The sequence below is a fragment of the Mixophyes fleayi genome, chromosome 2, assembly GCF_038048845.1.
Source record: "Mixophyes fleayi isolate aMixFle1 chromosome 2, aMixFle1.hap1, whole genome shotgun sequence".
In the NCBI taxonomy this organism is placed as follows: Eukaryota; Metazoa; Chordata; class Amphibia; order Anura; family Limnodynastidae; genus Mixophyes; species Mixophyes fleayi.
This window is the reverse complement of record NC_134403.1, coordinates 144881761-144904591: the sequence shown is the minus strand read 5'-3', so window position 1 is coordinate 144904591 and position 22831 is coordinate 144881761. Positions and strand designations below refer to the sequence as shown.

General features: G+C 41.4%; 1 protein-coding gene across 3 annotated transcripts in view; it reads left to right on the top strand.

Annotated features, from left to right (window-relative positions):
* REV1 (REV1 DNA directed polymerase) overlaps positions 1-22831 on the top strand; it is a 72349-nt gene that overhangs the window by 30362 nt on the left and 19156 nt on the right. For all 3 annotated transcript variants that reach the window (XM_075200158.1, XM_075200159.1, XM_075200160.1), the window contains 7 exons: positions 16892-17011; positions 18553-18773; positions 19225-19397; positions 19810-19912; positions 20108-20267; positions 21484-21686; positions 22464-22700. In XM_075200158.1, coding sequence (XP_075056259.1) covers positions 16892-17011; positions 18553-18773; positions 19225-19397; positions 19810-19912; positions 20108-20267; positions 21484-21686; positions 22464-22700 — 1217 coding nt within the window. The remainder of the gene's footprint in view (positions 1-16891; positions 17012-18552; positions 18774-19224; positions 19398-19809; positions 19913-20107; positions 20268-21483; positions 21687-22463; positions 22701-22831) is intronic.

The window sequence follows — 22831 nt, the reverse complement described above, 5'->3', positions numbered from 1 at the left end:
AAGAATGCCAGCAAAGAAACCATTTCTCTCCAGGAAAAATATCTGGGACAGATATTCTGCAAAATGTACAGGGTTTAGACTGCTGAGTACTGGGGTAAAGTCATTTTCTCTGATTAATCCCCTTTTAGATTGTTTGGGTCATCTGGAAAAACGCTTGTCCAAAGAAGGAAAGGTGAGCGCTACCATCAGTCCTGTGTCATGCCAACAGTAAAGCATCCTGAGACCATTCATGTCTGGAGTTGCTTCTCAGCCAATGGAGTTGGTTCATTCACAATTTTGCCTAAGAACACAGCCATGAATAAAGAATGGTGCCAAGAGCAACTTCTCCCAACCATCCAAAAGCAGTTTGGTGGCGAACAATGCTTTTTCCAGCATGATGGAGCACCTTGCCATAAGGCAAAATGATAACCAAGTGGCTCAGGGATCAAAGCATCATCAAAATTTTGGGTCCATAGCCAGGAAACTCCCCAGACTTTAATCCAATTGAGAACTTGTGGTCAATCCTCAAGAGGCAGGTGGACAAACAAAAACCCACAAATTCTGACAAACTCCAAGCATTGATTAGGCAAGAATGGGCAGCCATCATTCAGTATGTGTCCCAGAAGTTGATTGACAGCATGCCAGGGCGAATTGCAAAGGTCTTCAAAAAGAAGGGTCCACACTGCAAATATTGAATTTTCATAAACCTAATGTAATTGTCAACAAAAGCCTTTGACACTTGTGAAATGCTTGTAATTTTACTGACAAACATCTGGCAAAAAGGTTTAAAAACACTAAAGCAGCAATCTTTGTGAAAACCAATAACTGTAATTCTCAAAACTTTTGTCCATGACTATACATATGTCTTAACTGCTTCTTACTATGACCCTTTGTGAGTATAATCGAACTGCTGATACTCTATAATTGGCCAGGTTCCTCTGGTAATCATGTCTGTGGGGCATGACTGAGTTGAGAACCCCCCTTTGTGTATATCTGACCTACTGTCTATCACCACCATCTTAAATGCCTCCACATCAGGAAGATAAACCAGTGTTTGCAATAAGGGGTTACCCAAAGGGTGATGTAAAAGAAAAATAAGATGGAGGTGTGTTTTTAACTGAAACAAGTGTGACATCAGGCTCAAGTGAGGTGCCATATTAAATGTATGTAAATTAGGAACAGCTAAGCCACCCCCATTTAATTGGCGATTGCAGCAGATGTAACCACTATTTTTGACTATTTTCCCAAAACAAAGCTAAAAGTGAGTGATATCACTTTGAGTTTGGTATATTAGGGATTGGTAAACTATATATACAATACATTTGGGAGCAGAAACCTTTTTCTCAAGTAGGTTCAGTCAGGCAGTGAATGGAAGTCGGGATCACACGTTCCTGCAACGTGGAATACCTAATATCAATATAACACAAGGAAGGTTCCTGAGTATTATCTATCTATATTAACAAGTATTAACATTTATGGATCCATTGAAGATGTGTTATCTGCTCAAGAGAGTTCACTATTTATAGGTAAACTCAAAGAATTGTTCTCAAAACTTTTGTTATATTTTGTCCATAGCAGTAGTAGTAGTAGTAGTCGCACCCAAACTCAGTGTAAATGTTTAAGGGGCGCAGTAGGGGCTCCTTAGAATAATATGTTGTTGGCATAAAGCCCTATTTGAGCCCCTCTCCCCTCCATGTGTCACTAGCTACAGGAGTAATTCCAGAGGACTGCAAAAGAGTGAATGTAGTCCCACTGCACAAAAGTGAAAGCAAGGAAGAGGTGAGTAACTACATACCAGTGAGCCTTACATCAGTAGTAAGAAAATTGATGGAAACATCAAAAATAAAGAGTTTTAGAATATCTCAAATCCAGTAACTTACAGGATCCCAAACAGCATGGATTTACTGGGGGAAGATGTCAAACAAATCTTATTGACTTTTTTTGACTGGGTGACTAAAGTAATAGATCAAGAGGGGCTGTAAATGTAGCCTATCTAGATTTCAGTAAGGCTTTTGACATTGTCCCACATCTCAGACTATTAGATAAACTTGAAAGCTTGGGATAGGATTCAAAGATGGTGGAATGGATAAGATCTTGGTTGTAGGATAGAAAACAGTGAGTTATAGTAAATGGAGTACATTCACAGAAGGGAAAGGTTACAAGTGGAGTACTCCAAGGACCAGTGGACCATTGCCTTTTAATATCTTTATTGGAGACATTGCAAATGGTATAGAAGGGAAAGTATGCCTTTTTGCAGATGACACAAAGATATGCAACAGGGTAGACACACCAGGAGGGGTAAAACAAATGATTCATGATCTATGTAGACTAGAGGAATGGTCAAGACAGTGGCAACTACAGTTTAATGCCAAAAAATGCAAAATCATGCACTTGGGTCTCAAAAATACAAAGGCTAGATATAGTATTAAAGGCACTATAATGGAATTACTGAGGAGGAAAGGGATCTAGGAGTCACTATTTCAGGTGACCTAAAAGCAGGTAAGCAATGGAACAAAGCAATGAGGAAGGCAAGTCAGATGCTTGGCTGCATAGGGAGAGGAAGCAGTAGCAGAAAGAAAGAAAAGTAATAATGCCACTGTATAGGCCAGTGGTTCCCAAACTTTTGCAGTTCGCGGCACCCTTAGAGTCTCCAAATTTTTTTCAAGGCACCCCTCCAAAATAATTATTGAGCAGTCCTGTTTTAGAAGTAGTTGGGTCAAAAAATTGTAATAAGTATTTAGGTCAGGACAGAAATACTTATTTAGTTGTATGCAAAAATGCCCCCTCTGTATCCAGACACTCTGCCCTCAGGCACTCTGCCCCCTCTGCATCCAGACACTCTGCCCTCTGTCCCCCCTCCTCTGCTCTGTCACGCTGTCCCCCCTCCTCTGCTCTGTCACGCTGTCCCCCCCTCCTCTGCTCTGTCACGCTGTCCCCCCCTCCTCTGCTCTGTCACGCTGTCCCCCCCTCCTCTGCTCTGTCACGCTGTCCCCCCCTCCTCTGCTCTGTCACGCTGTCCCCCCCTCCTCTGCTCTGTCACGCTGTCCCCCCCTCCTCTGCTCTGTCACGCTGTCCCCCCCTCCTCTGCTCTGTCACGCTGTCCCCCCCTCCTCTGCTCTGTCACGCTGTCCCCCCCTCCTCTGCTCTGTCACGCTGTCCCCCCCTCCTCTGCTCTGTCACGCTGTCCCCCCCTCCTCTGCTCTGTCACGCTGTCCCCCCCTCCTCTGCTCTGTCACGCTGTCCCCCCCTCCTCTGCTCTGTCACGCTGTCCCCCCCTCCTCTGCTCTGTCACGCTGTCCCCCCCTCCTCTGCTCTGTCACGCTGTCCCCCCCTCCTCTGCCCTCTCACACGCTGTGTCCCCCCTCCTCTGCCCTCTCACACGCTGTGTCCCCCCTCCTCTGCCCTCTCACACGCTGTGTCCCCCCTCCTCTGCCCTCTCACACGCTGTGTCCCCCCTCCTCTGCCCTCTCACACGCTGTGTCCCCCCTCCTCTGCCCTCTCACACGCTGTGTCCCCCCTCCTCTGCCCTCTCACACGCTGTGTCCCCCCTCCTCTGCCCTCTCACACGCTGTGTCCCCCCTCCTCTGCCCTCTCACACGCTGTGTCCCCCCTCCTCTGCCCTCTCACACGCTGTGTCCCCCCTCCTCTGCCCTCTCACACGCTGTGTCCCCCCTCCTCTGCCCTCTCACACGCTGTGTCCCCCCTCCTCTGCCCTCTCACACGCTGTGTCCCCCCTCCTCTGCCCTCTCACACGCTGTGTCCCCCCTCCTCTGCCCTCTCACACGCTGTGTCCCCCCTCCTCTGCCCTCTCACACGCTGTGTCCCCCCTCCTCTGCCCTCTCACACGCTGTGTCCCCCCTCCTCTGCCCTCTCACACGCTGTGTCCCCCCTCCTCTGCCCTCTCACACGCTGTGTCCCCCCTCCTCTGCCCTCTCACACGCTGTGTCCCCCCTCCTCTGCCCTCTCACACGCTGTGTCCCCCCTCCTCTGCCCTCTCACACGCTGTGTCCCCCCTCCTCTGCCCTCTCACACGCTGTGTCCCCCCTCCTCTGCCCTCTCACACGCTGTGTCCCCCCTCCTCTGCCCTCTCACACGCTGTGTCCCCCCTCCTCTGCCCTCTCACACGCTGTGTCCCCCCTCCTCTGCCCTCTCACACGCTGTGTCCCCCCTCCTCTGCCCTCTCACACGCTGTGTCCCCCCTCCTCTGCCCTCTCACACGCTGTGTCCCCCCTCCTCTGCCCTCTCACACGCTGTGTCCCCCCTCCTCTGCCCTCTCACACGCTGTGTCCCCCCTCCTCTGCCCTCTCACACGCTGTGTCCCCCCTCCTCTGCCCTCTCACACGCTGTGTCCCCCCTCCTCTGCCCTCTCACACGCTGTGTCCCCCCTCCTCTGCCCTCTCACACGCTGTGTCCCCCCTCCTCTGCCCTCTCACACGCTGTGTCCCCCCTCCTCTGCCCTCTCACACGCTGTGTCCCCCCTCCTCTGCCCTCTCACACGCTGTGTCCCCCCTCCTCTGCCCTCTCACACGCTGTGTCCCCCCTCCTCTGCCCTCTCACACGCTGTGTCCCCCCTCCTCTGCCCTCTCACACGCTGTGTCCCCCCTCCTCTGCCCTCTCACACGCTGTGTCCCCCCTCCTCTGCCCTCTCACACGCTGTGTCCCCCCTCCTCTGCCCTCTCACACGCTGTGTCCCCCCTCCTCTGCCCTCTCACACGCTGTGTCCCCCCTCCTCTGCCCTCTCACACGCTGTGTCCCCCCTCCTCTGCCCTCTCACACGCTGTGTCCCCCCTCCTCTGCCCTCTCACACGCTGTGTCCCCCCTCCTCTGCCCTCTCACACGCTGTGTCCCCCCTCCTCTGCCCTCTCACACGCTGTGTCCCCCCTCCTCTGCCCTCTCACACGCTGTGTCCCCCCTCCTCTGCCCTCTCACACGCTGTGTCCCCCCTCCTCTGCCCTCTCACACGCTGTGTCCCCCCTCCTCTGCCCTCTCACACGCTGTGTCCCCCCTCCTCTGCCCTCTCACACGCTGTGTCCCCCCTCCTCTGCCCTCTCACACGCTGTGTCCCCCCTCCTCTGCCCTCTCACACGCTGTGTCCCCCCTCCTCTGCCCTCTCACACGCTGTGTCCCCCCTCCTCTGCCCTCTCACACGCTGTGTCCCCCCTCCTCTGGCCCGCTGTGTCCCCCTTCTCTGGCCCGCTGTGTCCCCCTCCTCTGTCACCAACCTCTGCCCCGCTGTCACCATCCTCTGTCACCAACCTCTGCCCCGCTGTCACCATCCTCTGCTCCCCTCCTCTGCCCCGCTGTCACCATCCTCTGCTCCCCTCCTCTGCCCCGCTGTCACCATCCTCTGCTCCCCTCCTCTGCCCCGCTGTCACCATCCTCTGCTCCCCTCCTCTGCCCCGCTGTCACCATCCTCTGCTCCCCTCCTCTGCCCCGCTGTCACCATCCTCTGCCCCGCTGTCACCATCCTCTGTCCCGCTGTCACCATCCTCTGTCCCCCTCCTCTGCCCTGTGCCAGCCATAAAAAAAAAAAAACCACAGAAACTTACCAATCCGTCGGGCGCCGGGACCCAGTAGCCTCCTCTCTCCTGCAGCAGCTTGTTACTGACGTCGATATTCAATGACAGCTGCAGGAGAGAGGAGGCTGCTGGGTCCTGGCGCCCGACGGATTGGTAAGCTTCTGTGTTTTGTTTTTTTTTATGTCTGGCCCGCGGCACCCCAGTGACAGGGGTGCCACGGCGCACAGTTTGGGAACCGCCGGTATAGGCCATTGGTACTGCCTCATCTAGCATACTGTTCAATTCTGGAGGCCATATCTCCAGAAGGATATAAATACATTAGAGACCTCTACAAAGATGGACAACTAAAATATTGCATGGCCTACAGCACAAAACCTACCCAGAAAGACTAAAAGATCTTAATATATATAGTTTGGAGCAGAGAAGGGAAAGGGGGGACATGATAGAAACTTTCAAATATATCAAGGGTTTGAACAAGGTACAGGAGGGAAACATTCTTCAAAGGGAGAGAAGTACTAGAACATGAGGACATGCACTGAAACTGGAGGGAAGTAAGTTCAGAGGAAATTTGAGAAAATACTTCACAGAAAGGGTAGTAGGTAAGTGGAATAGCCTCCCATCAGAGGCGGTAGAGGCTAATACAATAGAGCAGTTTGATCCCTTATTCCCAAGAATGTTTAAAGAGAGTTTGAGCTTACCATAGGTTAATAAAACAATGGGCAGACTAGATGGGCCAAGCGGTTCTTATCTGCCGTCAAATTCTATGTTTCTATTGTATACCCATCTCTATTTTCACATAAGATGCCTTGCTCTATAGTGATTGTACAAAATAGAAGGGACAAAAATCACTCCTGTCTAGGAGTGCTTCCCAAAGAACTGGGGTTTGAAATCCATCCATTAGTTCATATTCTAGCTCTCGGGTCTAGGCAATCGGAGAGGCCTTTATATAAGGCCCCTCAGCAGAGTCAGATGCTTTAGGCTTAGAGTATAATAATTATATCTGCTATCATTGAGAGTGGAAACATATGTAAAGAAAGGAGTTCCTGTAACCTGACTGATCATTAGTGCACTCAGTCAAACCATATTATTTGTCAAAGAATTGAGGTGGAAGACCATCAGATGCTTTCTTATTTGAAATGGAGGCAATAGCCAATTTAATCTCTTCCAAGGTAATTGGAGCACCAAGCATATCACATTGAGTAGCAGTTAACCTTACCCCCTATTATCTTTCCAAAGTACATTTCGAAATCTGTTTGGAACATACGTGTGTTAGCCTCATACAGTATTTGGTCATTTTGTACAAAATATTAATAGATTTCTGCAGGTTTGTACACCAGGCCACCCCTCAAGAAACAGATAGGTTTCATAGTTGTAGGGGCATTTTGTGCCTTGGCAATGCTAGCGTGTTCCACCTGTTCATAACTTGTTTGTTTGCCAATGCGTTTCCCTCCCTTTGACTGTATTGATATCTCTCGGATTGATCATACATTTTAAAAGATGTTCCACGCTAGGAGGTATGTGCGGTGGGCTCTTTAGTAGCAAAGTTCCATTCCTGTACCAGATCTTATTCAGTTTTCAATGGGTTGGGCCAAAGTGTGTTTAACTTCCAATTATATGAAAATTAACAGTGGAAAGTAATCTGAAACATACTTGGGAGGGAATTCCACAGAAACAATTAGAGGAAAGCAACATCTGGACAAAGAAGATACATCTATACATAAGTGATGTTCTGTTAGCTAAATGACAAAAAGAAAACAGAATTCCTGACAATATTTATATTAATATTATCCATATATTTATCCTGATAATTATTAAACTTCTGAAACCAGTTAGAATAAATATTGGGGTATGAATTCTGCTACCTTACGGATAGAGAATAATATTGGGTGAATAGTATAGGGTAAAATAGAAATCGGGTGGGCATCTAGTTTGCATTATATAAATATATAACTAGCCTTCCATATCTACTTAAGGGAGAGTAGCTCAAGCTGCACAGTTCTCTTAATATGGCTCTCTTGAGTATTATGAGAAAATGCTGCAGGATAGGCCTGTACCCCGCAGCGCCATTTTCATGCAAGGTCCTTCTGCCTGCCAGTGTGTTAATAGTATGGGCGGGTGCTGCTATCCACCAAGACGGTTGCCTAGTCGTGGCAACTGATGTTCTGGACCTATCAGTCAGCAGCTGGCGCTCCGTCGTTCTGAGCTGGTTGTCCTGATCTTTGGCCTTTATATTGTACTGGCTCTTGCTGTTCCTCTGCCCTGCTGACATTTAGCTTGTCCGTTTTTTTAATATATTATCACCATTCCACAATATTGTGATTTAATAAGCTCATACTGCCAGCAATTAAGACCTGGGTACTACAGAGTACTCTGGAACAGTACTCTGTATTCTGGAACAATCATATTTCTTGGAAAGGGGGTAAAGATCTCATGAAGAGGTTCTAGGGATTTTTTTTATCTCATCCAATATATAGCCATAACACAGTGATGTGTGTGTCTCTGAACATCTATAACAGGCCTGTCCAACCTGCGGCCCTCCAGATGTTGTGAAACTACAAGTCCCAGCATGCCCTTCCAGCTATCAACAGGTTGTCTACTGGCAAAGCATGCTGGGGCTTGTAGTTTCACAACACCTGGAGGGCCGCAGGTTGGACAGGCCTGATCTATAATATTTAGCCATTTCTTTTTAAAGTCTAGGACCTGTGCCATTTTAACTTTTGTTTAATCCCATTAACACTCCAGCTGAAGAATGGTAGCCATTTATCAGTCAGAGTCAGTGTTTAACCCTGAGGTATAAAGAGTATTCTTGGGACAAGGTGAAAATAGCCAGTCATAAAATCACATTCACAGATATTGTATATTGAACTATAAACACATTACATCTCCACCCTGTCATGAGAAAATCAACATTGGGAAATGTATCAAGCAGCAATTTGATAAAACAGCAGTTTTGTTTTTTTTTGCTGGTTGATTAGTAAATCGCTGATATATTAGTGTGACGTGACATAAAATAGCCAGTGCCAAAATTGCGAGCTAGCAAATCGCCATCCAAATTTTTTAACATTATAAAAATACAAATCATGACATGTATGACACCATGTTTTCCAAAATTGTCAGAAAAATTATTCAGCAAATAAAGGTGGTTTAGACAGGTGAGATTGGTAAGATCAGTATTTAAATCAGAATACAATGTTAATTGGGGTACAGCAGAATAATAGTTTTTAATAATTTTTTTAACTTGCTAAAAAAAACATTTTTAATTGTTTATTTTTTAATTCATAAATATAATGTCGGTGTCTATAACAATAACTCTGTGGAGCCTGCACAAGTGCAATACCAGAAGTCATACTTATATCCATACTCCTGCCCAGCACATATATAATGAGGTGCCTATATCCACTTTGGACTGCCAAAGACCTGGTTCAGGTGCCTTCATAAATATACAAAAATGCTTTCATACCAAACTTGGGAGGTCATCTACACAATTCTGTGGTCTTTGGCCCTAGGATACTTCTAACAGGCATACCAACGGAGTGTCTATGCAGCCAGTGTTCTTTTACAGTTGGAAGACCTGTTGTTGCAGCTGGTGTATGTCAGATGAAAGGAGAGCAATTGTGCTAGGCCAATGCACGTTTCCGACTACCCTTCACACATTACCTGCAGTTATTGGCGCAGGAGGGGGACATCCACATTAAAGTTCTCTTATTTCAGCTGTGTGGCTGCTTTTAAAAGACTGGGGGATACCAGGGGTCTGAGGCTCTGGTATAAATCGTTCTTTGTTCACACCCGGAACGTCACCATCTTCTCTAGCATGTTTGTTTGCCTCTTAAGTGCCTCTAACGGGCTAGGTAAATGTGGGTACAGGAGATGCAATCTAACAATATTGCCCTCACATGGTTCCCTAAGGTTTTGTGTACCAGATAACGCCACATTAGTAGTCAGACCTTGCCATCTCCCAAGAACTGTCTTTGTTACATGTAGCTAATTTGTTTGTGAGTAGCTGTTTATTTTATTGCTCGGAGTGCACAAAGAAACGTTCTTCTCTGCTGAAATGCGACATGGAAGCACAAAATGGGTTCTATTTAAAGTAAAGGAGGAGACCCAAAGACACCCTGCTCTCAGCTGGTGCAAAATTTAAGTACAAGTGAAATTGGCTTTGTGTCCCTCTGCACTGCAAGGAACAGGAGGATCTGGGTAATGAATTTGACAGTAGAAATGTCACTGTGATATGGTAATTATATGGTGTCTACATCTGACTGCATCCTTTGGTACTACGGAGTGTTGTCCCAGGATTTGGGTAAATAAACAACTAAATGTTCTTTTTTCTCTTCAATAGTATTTTTATTATTAATTTTTCAGAAAGTATGTGGTACAGAAAGTAGAAAGGGATGGGGGGGGGGGGGTAAGGAAAGGAACTAAATGTTCTTTTAATTTTTAAAACTGACAATTTTATATGGTGTGCGATATCGGAGCATAAACAATTTGACAGAGCTAGCTGTTCCAGAATTTGGGTGATAATTAAACAAATGAATTTATCTCAAGACACAGAAACTGTTGTCATTATCTGCTATATGTACATCACACCATAAGAATCTAGCTTTTCTGTAGTATTGATTTGAATAAGAAAGTGGACCCACAGATATATGTTAAAAAAAAAATTATACATATATATGTTATATTTCATATTTCTACACTGGCAGATATTTGGGCAGCTAGTATCAGTGCTGGACATTTACACTAAGCAGATTGGGCAATGACTGGTTACAGAAAGTATTCGCATTAGTTTGAGGTAGGTCAAATATGAGAGATGTGATGACACAAGTTAAGGTAAAGAATACAGTGTAGATATAGGGTGTTTAAAATATATTTTCTTTCTAAATGTAAGTGAGGGATATAGGATCAAGGTCACACATACATAACACACATGTGCTTAGTGAGCCATTTGGTAAATTTAGGTCCTTAACATGATCATAATAAAATAGAACTGGAACTTCCTAGTTGTGGGTTTTAGTAGAATGTGGTATTCGGTTCATTCTTTAGATGTTTCTCATCAAAATAATTTACTACTGGCATCAAAATGCATGCTCTTGATAGCCTTCTTATAAAGTTAGTAAAAGTATGTAAATGGGATGGAACTCTGTCCCCATAACAACCAGTGCTGTGATTCTGGAGCAATTGTTTTATGGCGCCATTTTTCATGGTGCATCCTGCTCCATTTACTTGAGTTCACTGGATGTGCCCATTGCATTCATTATCGATTCACCTTGTGTTTGATATATGGAGTCACTAGCATTTAATACAACTCCAGTGAGTAATCGGCCTGGTATGACTTTCTATGGTCCAAAAATCTATTTCTTTAGTAACTTATGTTCTTTATTTTGCCAGCCTAGATGTAGTGGGGAAAACATGGTTTTTAACAAAAATATGTTTGCTTCATATTAAATGAATGTTTCATTTTTGCAGATAAATGTTGCAAATGTGTACAGATTTTTTTTTTATTGATGTCCACACACAGCTTCATTGTAAGCAAGAGATCAGTTGCGTTAAAAGAAGCACACGCTTTTTGATCTTTTACTTTTCCTAGTAACAGAATGACCTTGGTAGCTGCCTTGGTGACTATGGCTTCATCTGGCTGCCATAAATGTCTTCCTCAGCCAAATACTAGACTTCCCTCACAATGTGTCTCTTTACCCAGTGTCTCCAACATTCAAAGTCCCAGCACCAACTTTTCTGGGGGTAGCTGTAATTAGTCAAGGATGTACCCAATCTCTGGGGTAAAAATAAATTAGTTACAACTACTTCTGTAAAAGGGGAGTTATCATTTTAATGATAGTCTGATGTCAACAATTAATCAATTAATGAATAATCAGTATTAAAGCAGAAGACCAGCCATTCTAAAATGTATTTGTAATCATTTTGATTGAAAGTTGTCATTTAGCCTGCGAATTTAGCTGTATGTTAGTGCTGTCTAAGATAGCCATGCATGTGATGGCTACTGTATTATGTGTTTTGTTTTTTCATTTTTTTTTTTTTTTTATTATTTTTTTTTTTAAATATATAAACAAATGTCTTGCAGTTAAGAATGTTGTGGGATGCTGGGGGCCACAGAAAAGCATTAATGGGGTACCACTAGCAGTGTTCAAGCAAATGCATCTGGGTGCTGTGATTTAAGCATGTTGTATTTTTGTATTTGTATATTTCAGAACTCGTAAATTTAATGAGCTGCATTCATTGGTGTTCTGCATATTATATGTAGCCAATGACTATGTTGGACAAAATCATCAAAACCAATTGCAAAATCTTATCTAAATGCATATAAATCAAACAGAGGAAGAGAGATTAAAAAAGGGTTTTATATGTCGATGTACATTTTCCTATGACTAGATATTTAAAGTTTCTCAAACTTTATTCATAGGCATTTAAATTCATAATATACTAGTCTAACATTTAATAATTTAAATGCCGTGAAATATAAAACAAAAGATCTAAGAAAATGTATAAAAATACATTTTGTGATTTAAAAGCTGCTCTTAAAGATAACATGATGATAAATGTGTGTTTTATGACAGTTATTTTATGGTCATTATCCTTCTATTTATTTTATAGTTAATAAAAACCCTCATATAAGTCACACATTTATACATTTCTGCCTGTTTTTTCATACCCAGAAATACAGGTAGTGAATTTTGTAGTGACACACTTTTATTAGCGTTTTCCTCCACATATTCTCAAGTTCTTTAGGTCCATGATGTGTGATGTAATGGCAAAGTGTGTGGCCAGGTTCTTGGGATGCTAGTACTGTGTGTGCTAGGAGTCCTTGACAAAGCATTAGCGAAACGCGCTTTGGTTTGTTAATACCTGCAATTTAATTTTCTACCCTTTTCAAAATTATATAATTTAATGGTCAGATTAATTAATGTTCCATATAGATTGGAGTTAGGATCTATCATTAGCAGGATCTAGAACAGTCAGTATGTGTGAAATGGACAGCAAATGATGCAATACACAGACTAGAACAGTGTTTCAGTTTGATACTTTAATACCTATCTAGAGCTTCAGTGGAGCTTTTGTTAGCAGCTAAAGATACTTCTAATAGATACATTTAGTAGTCAGAAGTATACTTCTAATCTTCTATGCTAATGGATAACAAGTGCATGTGAATACCAATATACATGTAATATGTAAAATACATTATATAACTCATACTAATGGCCATTAATTCCAGAGAATTTTAACTTTTTATAAATAACGATTAACAAGGCATGATTAGTTATATTATCGGACTCTAAGGATCTGCGTAAACTAATCAAGTGAGATAAGCCAAACAGTAGCAAGTAGATTTAGCAATGACTGACACATGCGTAAAGCAACAAATATTAAGTTAACAAATATCCCCAAAATAGAGGATAGGGAATTACTTATCCATACTTAAGAAACATGACACCATAGTAATAAAGAACTTGAGAATATGTGGAGGAAAACTTTGCTAAACCTGTATCGCTATAAATGTATTCACTACGTATATTGCTGGGTATGCAAACAGGCAGAAATTTATAGATGTCTGACTTGTATGAGGATCTGTAAAATAAATAGAATGAAAATTATCATAAATAACTATCGCAAAATCGCAATTTTATCATTCTTTTCAGTTTCCAAGTGGCTTTTAAGTCACAATTTCTTCTATTTTTGATGCACTATTTCTTTGATCTTTTGATTTATATTTTGCTGCATTTAATTATTAAATGTTAGACTGGTATACTATGAATTTTAAATGAATATGAATAATATCTGAGTAATTGTAAATATCTAGTCAGAGTGACTACCTACTTATTAACACCCGCTTTCTTTTCTCCCTTTTCTGATTAACTACGGTACAGGGTGTTAAGGTTAGCAGCTCTCAGTGCTATTAATGTAAGAAAAATAATCAGTTTTTAACTCCGGTGGGGCTATTTTCCTTCTGTTGGCACAACTAAATGAATATAAAGCAATGCACATCTCCTTAAATCGCAATATTGCAAATGTGGGAACGAATCAGTGAGTGTTATACAGGGCCGGATTAACCCTAGGGCTAACTGGGCTACAGCCCAGGGGCCTCGGGCATCTAGGGGGCCCTTGAAAGTGCTCAGCAGCAGTATTGGTCAGGGCGGGGGCACCCCCGGCGCGATCAATGCTGCTGAGCACTTTCACTGTGGTCCTTCCCCGGCGCGCTGTAGTCTCCTTACTGAGGAGATCTCGTGAGTCTCACTCTCACGAGATCTCCTCAGTAAAGAGCGGTCAGCGTGCCGGGAAAGGACTGCAATGCCAGGAGGAGTTAAGTGCCTTGGGGGTGGCTCGGATCACGGGGGGGGGGGGGGGGGCTTCATGGGGGATGGAGGCCACCTTAGCCAAGGGGCCTTCATTCCCCTAATCCAGCCCTGGTGTTATATGAAGTCTCTCTGCTGCACTGTTCAAAACCAACAAAAACTAATGCAATTTACTTGGATGCTAAAAGTTAAGGGGTTTTCCACTTCTTTGCCTGTAATTTACTGCTTGCACTTATCTTCCTGCAATATTTACGAAAAACATTGCTTTCTTTCTAGATTTCTTCTGTGCTTTTCAGCCATGCACATATATCAGGACACTAATAATTTTTGTTGCCATAGTATTTGAAACTGCTGTGTTGTGCTTTCATGAATGAATCCAGATGGCAGCTTTGTGTCCTGTTTCAGCATCAAATATACAGCTCTGTCTGATCATATATCTATATGGCATTAACTGCAGAGAGGAAGCTAGAAAGAAGGGAGTCATCAAATGGTATTAGATATTTATGGTTATATCCATAGATATTGCTCATGTCTACCTTGTTCATTGTCTTAAATCTGGGGTATACTTTCAACATTTCACTCAAAATAACACTTTATTATACTATAAACAAAATGTACAACAAAATAAAAAGGTTAGACAGGAGAGGAATTGTTCTTGGGCTTTGGGTAAACCTTTTAAGACATAAGTGTACTTGGTTAAAATAGGTTGAGACATCCTGGCCTAGGTGATTTTGCGAATGTTACATTGTTGCTGCAGCAAAATTGTACATACTAGAAAAACCCTTTATAGCTAATCTCACCACCTTTGTTACCTGCAGTCTGTGAAACATTATTGTTGTAACCACTTTTTCCACTAAAAGCAAAATCCATTTTACAGCATATAAGACATCGTGCATAGAAACATGCTCAAACGATTTTGAGGAAATTCTATTCACTATCTGCTTTTGAGGCTTGGATATATTTTGTGAATGATGGGTGTGTCTCTAATCCACGCGGGACTCTAAAATATATTAAATCCTCAAAGAATTCCATGATTGGGTAAAAGCACAGTGCAGCAGGATACGTTTTTGTATAGGGCAAAACAATGAGGTTTTTTTCCCTTGGCATGCATACAGTGATCCTAATAAATGCTGAATTTATGCCATCATTTATCTGGATATTTACAGGCATTATACATCGTTTAACATGTATATTGTAACTGTATTGTGCCTAACAAACTGCTGCCTGTGTAGCTTTGGAATTTGACTTAATGTGCAATACGTAGCAACCTTTCAGTTAACCTGAGCTAATATAAGTTCTGTTTTAAGATATTTCCAAAATATCTGCATAGCCCAACATGACTTTTGCATTTTTCTCTGCTTCCCTATAGAGCTTATTTTGCCTTGCTATAGATTGTCTGCTGTTCGTCAAGGATGACTTTAGTGCTGTAGTAAAGGCTTACTGTAAGTGGATTAATCTAGTAAACTACAGCTGCTGGAAAATGCACAGGTAGGTATTGTATGAAGCTGGGTGTTTATCGCATTATTCTGAAGGACAGAAAGGATTTTTATTTATTTTTTCATTTTCTCCCAATTTAAGGCCTTTTGCATGTAGTAGGCAAACATTTTGTCAAGTGATTGGGATGTCCTAGGGGGTGTTTATGCTTTTGCAATATATCCTTTTAATCTACATTCATATACAAAACAGAAAATATTTACAAAACAGACTTTAATGTTTCTTCTGTAATTGACTTGCGTTCTCTTGTATTCCCCAATATTGTAGCAAGAAAAACTTGTGAATCTGTTTTATACGGGTACATGAGACTTTCAGGGTGTATTCTGATGTAACTTTTTACAATGTTTACTCATTATTTTTTACTTTATACTGCATGCTTGTAAGTGTAATGAGAAGATGAAAAAATCACTCTGCAGATAATTTTGAATGTATTTAATCTTGTAATGTCTGTAACAGGTAAGTCCCTATTGCTTTTCTGTGGCCCACAGGTGGTGGATGCCCTCTGTTGCACAATACAATTTCTCGAATAGGTTCTACAACACTGAAATATCTTTCCAAGTTGCCCTTGGGTGAAGAACGGTGTATAACCCCTGATATGTTTAATGATTGATATATTACTATACATTTACATGTATGTGTATCATTTGCAGAAATATCTGCACAAGAATGCATAGAGTAGAATAGTGGCTAGTGCACTAAGGAGGAAGCTGTGTTTTTGAATATTCCTGCTTGGTTATTTGGATTACATCTTTGGTTAATTTTGTCTTCTGCAATGATCTGTTCCCTTAGCTCTATAGATTTGATTATTGAAGGATTTGTCTCTTTCCCTAACAGGATTTTCTAGACTTTTTTTTTTATCCCGCCTCTTGCCAGTAGCATTGTTAACGGTGCATCTAAACATCATACTGTCAAATTTTAGGGCAGATAATTGAGTCTATTGTATGTTTTGTTTTTTGTTTTTTTTTACTTGCCAAATATTACTAAAAATATATATATAGATGTATATAATTATAATTATAGTGTTTTTGTTTGCTTTGTGTATTATACATATGCCATGTTTTTTTTGTTGGAGCTATCGTATTGCGCATATATCCTGATTTATAGCATATATAATCCATCAGTGCAAGGTAAAGCAAAATGATTTGCACATAAATGATTGGTTAATTAATGTAAATTGTTACAATGTTACCAGGTGCCCTTTTAGGAAAAGCTAAATAATATTTAAGCCTAGGTGGTGCAGGGGTTATGTTCTGTGGAATGTTTTGGTGCTTTACAAATAAAATGTGGGAGTAACTTTACCTGACTCATCTAGGCAGTAGAACAAGATGGTATCCTTTAAGGAAGGTAATGGCTCGTCGGCACATTTTTGTCTTCTAAGTAGCATTGCTGCTGGTGTGAAACTCATTTTGCATTGTAATGCAAAACATAACTTCAAAACTATTTGTTTTCAGCTGGTTTAACATTATTTAAGCAGTGCGACTATAATTAGCTCCAATGTTTAGGTGTTGACCATTGTTTCAGCTGCTTCTGCAGTCTGTGCTGAGTGCTCTACAGATCACCTAATACAAATATTTTATTTTTTGTTTCCTCCTTTAGGATCCAATATTCTTCTGGCTAGAATGGCAACTCGACGAGCCAAACCAGATGGACAGTATCATTTAAAACCAGAGGAAGTAGATGATTTTATTAGAGGTCAGCTAGTTAATACTTTGCCAGGTAATTTAATTTGATGTGTTTTTAAAGCAATGTTAGTAAATAATCATAAAGTGTATCGAAGTTCTCAATCATCTAGGGAGAAGATGCTGTGCACAGTATTAAAGGAGGACTCAAGTTAAAAAAGCAATATTCTAGTAAAGTAAAACCCAATCCCAAAAGATTGCTTACCTGGGGTCTAGCGTTCTCATGCGTGCATAGGAATGCTGTGTTTGTTTCTCCTGGTAATGTATTGTCGCTGGTCAACACACTTCCTGTCTAAAATAATACCGGCTGGGCCGGAGCCAGGAGTGTCCCCATAATGCCTCCTCCTTGCTCCTTTCTGCTTGGTCTTTCTTCATTCACTCTGTGTGTTTGTCAATGACAGCACATTGACAACAGGGGAAAGGACAGATCACGTGAACCCTGTGCTTACAGTAAGTCATTTTTTTTAATAGAATAGAATATTGTGTAGAGGCTGCAATAAGAGTGATGATGGTAGTCAACAAAAAGTAATGAAGTGGAAGGAATCCTAATGTAAAAATATTAAATTGAATTACTTGATAATAATTGAGTTACCTGTTGAGGTCCAAAATCTAAGTTTTTTGGGTTGAACCTCTTAGTTACTTCTGGTTACTTACATTTTATCACATGCAAAGTATTCTTAAGCAGTGCCGCCCTTACTTACCACAAGGTCTCTGCACAAATGTGAATTGCAGTGAATGAATTTCATTATGTCATGCTCTTTATCACGCTACACATGCTAAAGTGGCAGTTTTGATTTGTGTTTCAAGATGGCATTATAGAGAGAGAACTTTGTTTAAAAAGAACAGTGTCCCATTGTGCACCCAAACTTATTTGATGTTTTTAACTTTTGGCTGAATACAGAAGACCATTTCTTGCACTCCTTCACCTAAAAACAATAATACATATAATAAAAAATTGTTTAAATGCTGTAATGGCATAGAACTGTCTTGTTTATTTTTCTGTACACAATAGTAAAAAATAAGGTAGAAAACCACATGTTATATAACCAGAGTGTGACACTCCGGATGTTTTTCAAAGACTTAGCATTTTTAGACTTTTAATTGTCATCTGCCTGGAGACAAAAATTGGCAAAGTAATCTCCAAGTGCTTGGAGCCAGGAGCTAGTGATATGCCTGTGGTTACCAACTGCCTGTAGCCACTTACTATCACTGTACTTGTAACTACCAACTGCCAGGAGGTGGCGCTATGCGGTGTTTATTAGCTACCCCGAGTCGGGACCTGTTTCCGCCAACGCCAAAGAATTGGCACAGTGGCTGTATGCATGACCATGTATCTCCTCCAACAGCTGCATTTGTTAGTCCTTTTCTTTATGTATATGTGCCCCCTCTTCTTAGACTAACTTTTTGGGTGAGGTCATCTTTACCTTCTGTTTCATGTCATTGTATGTTGCTTGTTTGTATCACATTTCTCTCATGTACAGCACTTTATAAATACACAGTAATAATAATGATACCACTATCTTAGTATTCTAGTCACATATTTACCATATTTACTTTTCCTGGATCTATCGCCTATAGGAGTTGGGAGGTCTATGGAATATAAATTGTCATCCTTTAATGTTAAAACATGTGGAGATCTCCAAAATCTTACAATGTCAAAACTTCAGAAGGAGTTTGGGCCAAAAACAGGACAGATGTTGTACCGATTCTGCCGAGGCTTAGATGATCGACCCATCCGTAAAGAGAAAGAGAGAAAATCTGTATCTGCTGAAATAAACTATGGCATCCGGTTTACACAGGTACATCTTTTCTATGCTTTCAAATGACTTGTTTTGTGGGGGTGCAAGATATGATTTTGCAATGCCTTAGATCTGTTTGACAATAGAAACAAACTATTTGTCGACTAAGGGATCATATTTGCATAGGTTTACCTTCGTTGTCAAGTGAAGTGACTTTCTATAGATCTCTCTAAATGTGCTACCTGTTCAAATGAGGAAATTGCTGGTTTAGCAATGTCCGTATTGACTGACAAGTTTTATAGTATAACATAAAAAAAATTTATACAACTTTTTCTTCTGTTTAATATCTAACTTACTGTCTTTAGGTAGACTAATAAGCAATTTTTAATAACACAGTTGTGTGCTATTAATCACATTGTACAGATTGCTGTGCTAATGTTTGCGCATAAACCTTTTAGTTAAGATCTGTGTTCTCTTGTTTAGTTCTGTAATAAAAATCATTTGTCCTCAGCCCAGTGAAGCAGAAGCTTTTTTGATGAACCTTTCAGAAGAACTTCAACGAAGGCTTGAGTCCGTGAGAATGAAAGGCAAGAAGCTTACGCTGAAGATTATGGTGCGGAAAGCTGGGGCACCTATAGAGCCTGCAAAATATGGCGGTCATGGAATCTGCGACAACATTGCAAGGTGAATTTTCTTACAGTACTAATAAACAGTCATGAGAAACTTTGTATACTGCCTCCTATTCAACCTCTTGCTGTCTTAATGTCCACACACATTTTATTTTCACTACTTTTTTGTTAACATGACTTTATTTTCCTTTATTTTCAGCCTTTTAGGCTACTTTCTCTTAACATGTCTGCATTGCTCACTTCCCATCCCTATCTGGTGCATTACCTCCATACTGGATTCTGTCTCCAGCTGAAAGTGATGTAGTAGCAGAGCATATGTCACAGATAACCATTCTTATACAAACACCTGCATTTTTAACTTACTAAATGAAACCCCTGCAGAGCAGTTATGGTTGAAGTAAAATGTAAATACTGTTGTGTCTTAAGTGCAGTATCTGAACTCCTATCCTTTCCTTCTGGTTGTTCAGGACAGTAACTGTTGACCAAGCCACAGATAATGTCAAAGTGATTGGAAAAGAAGTTCTGAAAATGTTTCAATCAATGAAGCTGAATGTTTCAGATATGAGAGGGGTATGTAGTTTAAACAAAGGTTCTCTTTAATTTTTTCTTTTTGTTCCTTCCTTGAGTTTATAAAAATGTTTGCCACAATTATAAATGGGCAATAACTTTTTATAATAACTGCTTCTGTATTGGACTGTCTTGCTGCTCACATTGTATTTGTTGTGTGCTTAGAATTGTTCTAGATCATGATCTTATTTTTCTAAGGTTGGACTTCAGATGCACCAGTTGGTTCCAGCACATACATCTAACTTCGGTCCCTTGTCATTGAAATCGGGTCTGTTGCCTGGAGGGTGCCGGTCACTCACTAATATGTTTCAAGAGCAGAGAAAAAAGAAGCCAGCAGAGGAAGAAGAGGGCAAAAGAGGTAACCTCAAACGTCCTATAAAGTTGTATTTGGTAGTAACAGTGGGCCTGGAAAAGGTTTGCTATGGCACAAGCAAATACTGTAAAATTCATGCAAACATATGTAATGACATGTCGTTTGTAGTGTACTACCCTATGCCACATCCCGAGCACCTGACAGCCCTGGCATTGACTGTGGACACTGTCATTTGCAAACATTTTAAGGATGTAGGCAATTTGCACTGCAGAATAAGATGGTTGTCTTCAGGTGCTTGACAGTATTCAAGAACATTGATGTAGGGACACAGATAGAAATTTTCATAGAAGTTTAAGATTTAATATGAAGCATGGTCTGAAATGCACAAAAGGGTATTCTGTAGTAATATAAGCATACGAGAATATATGTCATGGAATGCTGGATCCAGCTAGGAAGCAATGCCTGAAAGACAAATTAAATGAAATAAAGAAATGGTAATGAATGAGCCGTAGGACATGTTTCATCAAAAATACATTTTATATACCGCTACACAAACCGACTTCTGCTCCCTCCTAGGCAGGTAGAATTGGGGGCTATGTGCTCTGTGCAATTGTGGGAGTGATACATTATGGTATAAATTTTACTTAGGGGAGTCCAGCCTTTTAAAATGTATGCCACTTTTAACCACCTGATTTTTATTTTTTGCACATACTGGGCCTTATGTAGATTTGAACATACACCAAAGAGTCTCTTGTGAGTACTAAAGTTAAAGATAAGCGATGTCCATCGGCAGCACAATGTAGCTGCTTCTGTTTGAATATTGACCTCTCCAGCTGATAGTACTTAACTCATTATCAATTTACTTATTATTTGCACTTAGTGTATATAAAGAAATGTGTTCGCAGTGATGCCTCAGCTGATGTATATCAAAATGTTGAGAAACGGCCTGACCCTGATAGACCATTTTCCCAAATGTTTTTCACAGAAAGAGCATTGCTTAGCCATTGAAATTTGCACTTTGGGGGCCACATTTCCCTAAATGACCTTATATTACTGTAATAGTGTGCATAATTACCATTAATACGGTAATTTCAACGCCAGTTTTTTGCTCATAGCTCAGCAGAAAACAGGGTTAAAATTACCGTATTAACGGTAGTACATTTATCGCGGCGCTATTTTGGAGGGAATTGAATTCCCTCCTTAGTGTCGTCTGTCCTAAACTCAAACACATCATTGACAGTGTCTTTCTTTGTACCCTCAGTTATTGCTGATGCTTTGGATGGTGACATTTCATCAACATCTGGGTTGTGTGCTTCCATTTTATCTGGTCCTACAAATCTAGCATCTAGTCAGGATCCAAGTACCAGCAAAGGAGAATTTGTTGGAAAGACGAATGGCTTGCACTCCCCAGTCCATGTGAAATCAAGAGTTAATTTTACCATTGAAGTTCCGTCCCCTTCACAAGTGAGTTATGCTTGAAAGTTGTACATACTATGGAGTCTATGTATCATCATCACCATCACCCATCACCATCACAACCACCCATCACCCTATTTATTTATATAGTGCCACTAATTCCGCAGCGCTGTACAGAAAACTTACCTCAATCCCTGCCCCATAGGAGCTTACAGTCTAAATTCCCTAACACACAGACTAGCAGCCAATTAACCTACTAGTATGTTTTTGGATTGTGGGAGGAAACCCATGCAAACACGGTATCAAGGCAAATATGCAGGAAAGAGCAAAACAATTCCACACACCCCCTCATATTTGTCTCCTTTGAGTAGCTTTCTGTGACCATCTGTAAGGAGATGTGGAGTTAAGAGTGTGCGTGCATGGTGCACACATCCTGAGCCTAAATCCTCCGTCACCTCTACTCGAGGAACTACGTTATTGGTAATACCCTTTACATATGGCACCTCTGCACCAGAAGCTCCAGTTCATAGAGATTAATGATAGGGTGATGTTGGAGTGATACTTTATTATTATTAGTAGTGGTAGATAGACTAGCTGTCAAGTATACCTGACTGAATTGCCATTCAGCATTGCTTTTATTTAATTGGAATCATTGAGTTTTGCAGCTCTGCCTTGGCACTTGGGTCTTGCATATGATTTGTGCTTTTTGGAGGTTTTATTTTATTGGAACTTTTGTAGGTCATTGATCCTACAAAATAGTAAACTGTACTCTGTATTTTGTTATCTCTTTAATCTCCTGATTATAATTAAAACTTTGTTTTGCAGGTTGACCCATCCGTCTTAGAAGCACTACCCCCTGATATCAGAGAACAGGTGGAGCAGACATTTGCTATCCAGCAAAGGTTACCCCTTACCGAGAGCAAAAAGGAGCCCTTACATAGGTGTGGGACTGTTGGGTTGCAGGAGCAGCCAGTGGCAACTGTCCTTTTACAGATCCCACAGCTGTCAGATCAAGGGGAAGAGTCTGGCATTAATGTTATTGCCCTTCCAGCCTTTTCACAGGTGAAGACCATAAACTACTTCTGATTCTATCACTGGACATGAATGGGAGCTTGAAACACTTTGGATTCATTCTTTTGAGTTTCTAAACCTTTAAGTTATTTAAATGATAAGGTTTCTGTAATAAGTTTCAA